We start from the raw sequence: 9,447 nt of genomic DNA, 5'->3' as shown, positions 1-9,447 counted from the left end.
CTCTCTGGATTTGGTTAAATAATATTTTCACTTTTGTTGGAAAAGTGGCCCCCTCACCGTGGGCAATTACTTCGCATGTCTTTTAGTTTCACAATTTAATGCAAAACAGTAAGTTTGTGTATCCCTCCTCCCCACTAGACTATCCTGAGCCCCTTTCCAGTCAACCTCCAACCCCTTTCTATCCTCCCACTCCCACCGCCCCCTCCCCGTCAGTCTCTGAAGTGTCACGGTGTTTTTTTATGCTTCCAACAGTTTCAAACAAACAGTGAAGGCTATGACCAGCCGGGTATTCACTCAGTCCGATGCAACAGTATCTCCCAATCCGAGCGACCTGAGCCGCCATTAGGGGCAGGTCCGCTCCCTAAAAGGGCCACGCTTGCCAGTCTCTGAGCTCTGCCAGGTCCGGGAATCTGGGACTTGAGGACTGATGTTCCGCACATGTCCACTGGGAGGGAGAAGAGCGAAAAGGGAAAGGGGACTAGACTCCAGAGGACTCTGGCTCCAGTTTAATCTCCTTTCATTCTGTCTGTTCAAAGAAAATCTATACGTATATATAAAAATTATACACACACATTTTTCCCCCTGAATATAGATTCAGAAATTGTTTTCTGAGTTTTCAGGTTTTTCTGATTTTCCCGCTTTCCCTCCTTTGCCTGTCCTCTGCGCCCTCCCACCCTCTCCCTCCCTAACCCAGCTCAGGTTGAAACTTTGCAGAGTACGTTCTCTTCACCCTCTCCAGGGATGGCTCTGAGCTCTCGGGCGCACGCCTTCTCGGTGGAAGCCTTGGTGGGCAGACCCAGCAAAAGAAAACTGCGAGACACAAGAGAGGAGGCGCAACTTGAGCTGCTTGAGAAAGAGAGTGGAGAGGCGGAGGAGGAGAGAAGGAGCAGCGCCGCAGGAAGGAAGAGCGAGCAGCCTGGTGAGTACCCCTACCGCGGCCCAAACCCCAGCGCCGGCTACCATGGCTTGCTGGATCGGAAGGTCTCAGACTAGCGCCGCGTCGCTGCAGGAGGGCGGCTAGCCCTATCAAAGGATGTCTTGGCCCAGCGATGGCCGCGTACGGGGCGGCGGGGATACCTCAGCCATCTGGCTGTAGGGGGAAGTTTCAGAGCCTCCACGTTAAGCCCATAGTGTTGTGGTTCATTTGCGGTGAAGGGGAGGGTCCCCACAGATTTATGAAGCGAGACTCTCCAAACTCCCGGAAGCCCTGAGAGCCAGAGGGTGAATGTTTCTCGGGGTAGAAAACAGGGCATGGACCCAGATCCCGAGGGGATTCAGCATCAGGGACGAAAAGTCTCCGAGAGAGACGAGGATGGGCAAATTTGAAGAAGGGTCATGCATTTCACAGGGCGCTACCTGGGCCCCTTTCTCTCCATCAGGGGGCCAGAGTGGGTGTTGTGGGGAATTTGGAGATCCGACGCCAAGGTTCCCGGGGAAGAGACAAGGACGGTCTGTTCTGAGACAGGCGTCAGCGAGAAGGGGGCGCGGGAACTGCAAAGCTCTCTCAAACTCTCAGCGTCTCTGTGTCCAGCAGAAAAGCGACCCAAGACAGAGCCCTTAGCAACTACCTTCTCAGGCTGTAGAGGCGGCAGCGGCGGCTGCAACAGCTTCGGAAGTCTGGAAGAAAAAGATTCTATCCAAGTGGAGCTTCAAGGATCCGAGCTGTGGAAGAGATTTCATGACATTGGAACTGAGATGATCATTACCAAGGCGGGCAGGTTCGGCTTTGCCCAAGCTGTTCAAGGGCCGCACACAGTAGGCACTTAATGTTCTGCTCTCATAAGATGGGTGCCTCCAGTTTTATGCTTTGGTACCCTTCTCCCCATAATCCCACCCCAGACAGGTATTGGAAGCCAGTGCCTCTCAATCGACCAGACTAGGCCTTGCCTGGCCCATGTTAGTGGCTCGGCCTTTCTTTCCTGCACACCCTGATTCCAAGAACTCGTTCTTGCAGCTCCTGCCTGTGTAGTATATGACAAAAATTAGATCTCCCAAGGCAGGTGCCAGATGCCACCCCCACATCTTAAGCTATGGCCAGGCCTTTCTGTTAAAGCCTCACAGTTATCAGTGGACAATATCCCATCTAGCAGGCTCTCAGCCCACTGTCCTGAGCCCAGGTCAATTTGAGGTGGGGCTTTCCCTCTTCCACCTTTTCCTGTGCGGCATTTTCTTCACATCAGCTGGGTAATTTTTCTGTGTGTGAATCTTCCTAATTTCAGTCTTTCCCAAATCTGCCTCACAGAAAGTACCGCTGAAAACTCAGGGGAGAGGCACAGCTGTTTCTTTCCTACTTTTTCTTCTATAGCTTTTTATTATGGTGGTGATAGGAAGTGGGGTGGACAAAGCCTTGTGGTAAGGATATTCTGATCCACTCAAAAATCCTGAGTTTGTTCAATCAAACATGTAACCAACAATCTTTCCTCATGTAGCAAATCTCATTCACTGAACCTGTCTAGAATAAGAAGAGTATAGTTTATTCCTTTACTTTTCATTTGTCCCCAACCCCCCCTGGCGCCAAATGTTTCTAATAGCGCCCAGGTCAGTCGCTATTTTCTCTCCCACAGGAGGATGTTCCCCTCTGTTCGGGTCAAGATAAAAGGACTGGACCCAGGGAAACAGTACTATGTGGCCATCGATGTGGTGCCGGTGGATTCCAAACGCTATAGGTAACCAGGCCCAAAGGAGGGTACCACAGGCTGGGAATGGGGATTCATATCTATGGAACCTGAGAGTGCTGTTTTGAAAACTCTATCATGGTAGGGATAATTGCTCTCCTGTGGGCTTTGAGAGTTGAATTTTCTCCCTCAAACTGGAGTTCAGGGAGTTCAGACTGAGAGAAAAGCAGGCTTGTTTTTCTTTCCTCTCACTCCTGGATCACAGGTTCCAGCTGGTGCTTCAGTGCACCCCAAACCTCTTGCCTACCCGCTGCTCTAGCCTTGGCTCTGCAAACTGCAGAGGGTTTTGGCTCAGGCATCTGGGAGGGAAGCTGTTTAAAGGAATTTGGGGAGAAATACCTGGGCTTCTGGGGCCCTACCGGGCTCTGGGATGTGCTAATTTAGCAGCAGGGTCCTTGAGCGATGCCCTGATTTGCCATCCAAAGCTAGTCTAGCAGTTATCTTGCCTAAGTCTATTTTTCTTCCTTCCTTAGCCTCTCCCCTGAAGTGGAGGCCAGGTCCCAGAGAATACAAGTAACCTTTCTCTTGATGTAAGCTCTCTACTTAAAGCAGGCTAAAAGTGGCCGAACTGATCTAAAGCCAAGAGGCCCTTCTTTGCTGGCAGCCCAGAAGCTCGAGTCGGCCAGCGCTTTAGCTCAGGGGTATGGGGGTTGGGCGGCATCTGCCCGCACTCGGCCTGTGAGCGTTAGACCGAAGTGGGTGCCTAGCCTTTCTAGGAAACAGCCGGCAACGCACCCAATTCTGGGAGTGAGGGGCAAAAAGAAGGCTGGGCTCAAGAGCCTGCTGGGGCCGTAGCCCAGAAATAGCAGAACAAGCTGCTTATCACGTTTCAGCTGGCTTGGGAATTCGGCGCATAATTTAGCGGTTGAGATTGAAGACAATGCGAAAATCAGCCCCGAGGCCGCAGCGGGCAGAGTTCCTTGAGGGTATTCTCATGTAAAGCATTGTGGACAAAGGGGCTTCCAAGACTACTGGTCTGGTGGCGGTGGGCTGCACAGACACTTTCCCTCACACTTCTGCTTCTTCCCTGACGCTTGTAGGACAGGAGGATTTTTCGGGTGTCTCTGCTCAGTAAAACGGGTTAGATGAATTTTTGTTGCGGTTTCTGTGAGGAAATGCAAACCAGACTCTGAAATCCCATGACATTATACTTGCCCTGGCACTTCACTACATTTTAATGACGTATATGCTTATTTACAGTTTGCTTTCTATCCCTGGACGATCTTTAGAAATGAAGTTGTATCTTTTACTAGTTGCCTTTGAGATTAGCAGGCAAACCTTGGCCGAAGCCTTTAGGACGGGATCGCGGTAGTCCCTGCTCCTGGCTTTGGCCCGCTGCGCCTAAAGCCACACTCCGCGCATTTTCAGGTATGTGTATCACAGCTCGCAGTGGATGGTAGCCGGGAATACAGACCACTCATGCATCACTCCCAGGTTCTATGTTCACCCGGACTCGCCTTGTTCGGGAGAGACATGGATGCGTCAGATCATCAGCTTCGATCGCGTGAAACTCACCAACAACGAGATGGACGACAAAGGCCATGTAAGTGTGTGCGATCCTTTGTTCCGAGGAGAGGAGGGGGATGCCAAGGTGTCAGCCGGAAGGTCACCCTGGAGAAGCCAAGGAGGTGTCTTCCAGATGTGCTAGTTGTAGTCTTTAGGAACTGTCCAAGTTCTAGGCCTGTGGCCAAAGTAGCTCTTGTGACTTTTATTTGGCATCTGAGAGTGCTGGGCGTTGGGGATGGTGAGTGAAAGGAGTTTGAGGACCAAAGGAGACTTGTTTAAGCCAGGATGCCTAGTCTGAGACAGTGAAAGGGAATGCTTCCCTGAGCTCTCTGGCACTTCAGCCTCCCTGGCAATCACTGTGGGCTCTGATTGCCTTCCCATGATGGGCACCTTCTGTGTGACATGGTATGGTGAAAATCTTCTCCACAACCCGCCCCGATGGAAGGCCTTTTCAAGTCACCTAGATCTTGAACCTTCTTCCCAGGTGCACCTCACCTCTGCCCTGCTTGGCCTGGCCCTGTGCCAGCCACAAAAGGAAGAAGGATGCTCCTGGGCTTAGGAGGTGGGGGATGTCAAATGCTTTCCCATCAGTTACCTAAGCCCAGAGAACTTATGGCAGGCAGTTAGATCCCAATAACACTTGGGAATATCACATGGTCACCCACATTTGGAAGCAGGAAAGGACCCCAACTGGAAATGGAATCACTGCTTTCTGGTGTGCTGTGGTGCCCCATTCCTGAAACCCCTTATGCCTGAAGGCCTCTGTCCAGGGCCAAATGGCAAAGAAAAGTCCTTGTGTGTGGCTAGCCTAGGCTTTCTGGTTTAGCTTCACTTTTGTGTGGGAAGGTTGGGGGTGCTGATGAGAGGGGGGCAGTGTGGGGGAGGGGAAGCCAATTACTAGGCAGCATTTGACCACTGATTTCTCCTCCAGATCATTCTGCAGTCCATGCACAAGTACAAGCCCCGTGTGCATGTGATGAAGCAGGACAGCAGGGTCGACATGTCCCGGATTCAGTCCCTGCCTGCTGAAGGGGTTAAAACATTCTCCTTTAAAGAAACTGAGTTCACCACAGTGACAGCTTACCAAAACCAGCAGGTAAAGCCAACTAAGTCCCAGGCAAGCAGGGATGGCTCCAGAGAAACTTTAGGGAAAGAGTGAAGCTGTACTATATGGATTGAATTTTCCACAATTAAAAAGAAATTCATAGCATTATTGCATTGTCATCAAGGCAAGATTGATTATGAATTGTGTGGATCTTGTGTTAGAAAGGATAGAAAGGAGAGTAGAACAAAGAGTGTCAGGAGATAAAACATTTCAAATTTGACTTAGCAATATGCTTACATTTATTTAACATGCCATATTACATGTTGAAAACTTGTGTGGTTGTTGTAACCATTAAAAGAAACAGTGACAGTGTTTTTACTGAGGGTACTGACTTTATCTTTCTTTCTCTTTTGAATCCATAGATCACCAAACTGAAAATAGACAGGAATCCTTTTGCTAAAGGATTTAGAGATCCCGGAAGAAACAGGTAAATGATATAACAGTCACATCTAATATTTATATAGCCCTCTTCACAGGTATAACAGCTAAGGAAACTGTGGTTCAGAGACTGAGTCCCTAAATTTTGTAACTAATAAATAGGTAGTAAGAAAGAAACCTGGACGTTTTGTCTTCAAAATCTTGCCTCCTCCCACTCCCTCCCCAACCCACTTTTAAGATATTGCTTATTCTAGATTCTTAGGTTTTTATTCATGGAATAATCACGGGGAATTTTATTCAGAAGTCTATCTATAAAAGGAAAACATTTCAGATATTCACCCCTAAAAACTATAACAAAATAACTCAAAAGCTTACACAAATTATTATTTTCAGGAATTGCATTCTGGACTTGCTAAAGTTTGAATCTCTTTTTCAGAGGTGTATTGGATGGGGTTTTAGAGACCTACCCATGGAGGCCTTCTCTCACTTTGGATTTTAAAACTTTTGGTGCAGACACACCAAGTAAGAAAAGTTTTATTAATTTTTATTTGTAAATGTTAATGAAATAACAACAGCCAGAACCTCTGTACAAATACTACACAAGTGGATAAGTATATGCCAGAAAATGTGTGTTTAAAATCAAGTGGGTGTATATTTATCCTGATGAGGAGGTAAGAAGCAAAAAGGGAGGGTAACTGGCAAGAAAGAAAAGAACATAAACGTGGTAATGGTGGATTTACTGCCTTGTGTCTTCTTGAGTTATCATACATCCTGAGAGCTATAGAAATCACTTGGATTCTTCAGCATCTCACTATCTCATATTCCTTAGGATCTGCCTGTGGTGCACTAGTGGTCTTATTTGCAAGCATGTTAGATATTGAAATAAATATTTTATGAGAAACTTTCAGCACATGATAAAAATGACTCCCATTCAATTTCATCATCACTTGACTCTAATTTTCCTTTTGTTGTGACTAGGGAAAATAAATGTTGAAAACAATACTAAGCCATGGCAATTAGTTTAATTGTCGTAAGCATTTAAAATATTTGCAAGGTATTTGTTCTCAAGTAGTACATTACATGACTAAATAATAATTTGACAATGCCTGCTTTCTGGTGGAAGAATGCATACCTTCATTTACTCTGATATTTAAGGATAAATAGAAGATCTTTATTCGTGAGCAATATGGAATCATTTTACCCATTTGTCTTAACTCCATTAAAGTTGTTTGTCTTTAAACATGAATTGAAGGTTACCATCACATTATAGTTAGCTTGAATTTTACATGATACCATAACAGCTAATTGAAATGTGAAGAGATCAAGTCTAATCATTTAGTGAAATATTTCACTCAATTGACTGTATTAATTTGGTTTAGAGAGTTGCATAGAAAAATTTGAACACTTATTTGGTAGTATCACTTTAATAGAATCTAGGCAGCATGCTTTTAAAATATCCAAGTCAACACATGGTGCACTAATTTAAAAATAATGCTAACCTTGATCATTAATTGATAATTTAAAATACACAATTTTCTTAATTATTTAAAATGTCCAGAATGCTCTCAAATTGCAAAGAAAAGGGGTACCAGTTTTTTTTAATAACTTTTGGATGTTTAATTATAGAATATATTTGCCACGCTCTTGATAAAGGATTAGCCTATGTCTGTATACAAAAATAGTTAAGAAAAACAGTAGCCCCTAAAAAAAACCCCACAAAATTTGATCAAGTTCAGTCAATAACCAATTTTTTTAAATTTAAATATTTACAAATATAAGGTGTAAAGTCTAGATTTTCCTGGACCTTATATCTATCCCTAATTTTAGTAGATGCTAGGCAACCATAAAAGATCACCTGGCAACATTGATATGAACACTTTCATTTTTATCTTGGTATTTTTAACCTGCAAGACTGTCTTTTACTCTTGATATAGTACACTATGGAAATTTCCCCGTCTATGATTTTCATATAAGAAAAAAACTAATATATTTAAATGTTATTTTAATTTATAAGATTACTTTCATATGCACTGATTTTTAATCAGACTGAAGTTTTCTATAAAATCTCAAAAAAACTGTTCAATTTAATCAAGTGCTTATTTTAGTAATTTTTTATGGTTAAAAAACAGCTTTTACTTGTAAGATATAATTGACTCTGGATCATATTTAATTGGGCTTCTTTTTTAATTCACTGAATAAATGTTGTTCAAGTGCCTAGTATAGTTCTAAAGCATAGTGAATGCTCAATGCATGATACATAATAATAATGCCAAAAGTAATAGTGGTTGTAGTAGAGATACCATATTCAACTTTGGTCAGAGGAATGTTCTTTTCCAAAGGACTTAAAATGACTGTGAACTTGCAAGGAAAGCTAATCTAAGAATGAAGCAGGGATAGTTATGGACATGATTACTGATTCAGTAGGAACATTTAGTTCATTGTTCATTGACTGCATTGTCATTCACAGGTGGAAGCAATGGCTCATCTCCAGCGACCTCTAGTGGAGGGGCTCCCTCTCCTTTGAACTCTTTGCTTTCTCCACCTTGCTCCCCTCCAACATTTCACATACCTACAAGCTCCCTTGGAATGCCCTGTCCAGAGGTGTACCTACACAATATCAACCTGCCCCTTTGCTACAAGATTTGCCCAACTAATTTTTGGCGACAGCAGCCTCTTGTCTTGCCTGCTCCTGAAAGGCTAGCAAGCAGCAACAGTTCTCAGTCTTTAGCCCCACTCATGATGGAAGTTCCCATTTTATCTTCCTTGGGGGCCACCAATTCAAAATACGGTTCATCTGAAGACTGCAATGGACAGTGTCAACAAGCATCTAATTCTTCCAGTCAAATGTTGTATGGATTACAGGCACCTGGAAATATTTTATCACCCAACCCCATTGCCCAGGAAGCAATTGGTTGCTCATTCCATCCTTCCTATGGCTTTTATAGGTACAACTTCTCCATGCCATCTAGACTGGTAAATGCTACCAACCATCTCAAAGTGAATGAAAACAGTCAAGTTTCTTTAATAGAAGGCAAATGCAATCATGCTCGTTGGTATCCAAAAATTAACCATTGCCTTTAATGGAATAGTCAAGTTTCTAAAACAATTACATGTAAGCATATATTTTCTTTATTTGTAGCCAAAAAAGGTCAAGAGCTAATGGGCTTAAAAAGCTTCATTATCAGAGGGTATTCCTCTATTCTGCATTTAAAGTGCCTTATGATATGTTCTTAAGAAGGCTGATTACAGTAGCCTTAGGCCTCAAAATAAGATACTCAGTAAACATTGTTTGATGAGGTAGGCTACCAGTGAAAAGTGACTTCAGGTGATGAAATCTCTAATTATAGTGAAGCCTGTTTACCACATCAACTGCCTCTTGCATATTGACAATGACCAAAGGAAGGTGGATTTAATTCCTGTGAAGGTAGTGAAACAATTACAGTTTTTATCTATGAATATTGGCTTCATTGTAATTATCTATCTAGTAACTGTAGAAAAATTTCATTGTTCATTTGCATTATACTTTTATACTCTGCTGAAGGAACTACTAATCTCAATTTTAAGGTACAAATAAAGACATAAACATTCTAATATTAATATTTGCAGCCTAAGGACCATTTAATCCTGAAGGAACACAAAGATTAAATGAAAAGCAAAGTATTCTAAATAAATTTGATCTTTTATTCTCTTTTATTTTTTGGGTAATTCTCAGGTGATGCTTGTTTACTTAGTCCTTAACAAACCCGGTATTTTTTGTTTGTTTGTTTGTGATACGCGGGCCTC

At 43.7% G+C, this 9,447-nt stretch overlaps 1 protein-coding gene across 1 annotated transcript; it reads left to right on the top strand.

The window, feature by feature from the left end:
- The first annotated feature begins 741 nt into the window (after positions 1-741).
- On the top strand, positions 742-8,956 carry TBX22 (T-box transcription factor 22). The gene is made up of 8 exons (XM_030848857.2): positions 742-919; positions 1,535-1,718; positions 2,565-2,666; positions 4,044-4,218; positions 5,113-5,277; positions 5,649-5,713; positions 6,101-6,186; positions 8,132-8,956. Exons 1-8 carry the CDS (start codon positions 742-744, stop codon positions 8,743-8,745), a joined length of 1,569 nt encoding a protein of 522 aa, XP_030704717.1. The 3' UTR covers positions 8,746-8,956.
- The last annotated feature ends 491 nt before the right edge of the window (positions 8,957-9,447 follow it).

The sequence above is a fragment of the Globicephala melas genome, chromosome X (assembly GCF_963455315.2).
Source record: "Globicephala melas chromosome X, mGloMel1.2, whole genome shotgun sequence".
NCBI lineage: Eukaryota > Metazoa > Chordata > Mammalia > Artiodactyla > Delphinidae > Globicephala > Globicephala melas.
The sequence above is the reverse complement of the archived record's forward strand: the minus strand, read 5'-3'. Positions and strand labels throughout refer to the sequence as shown.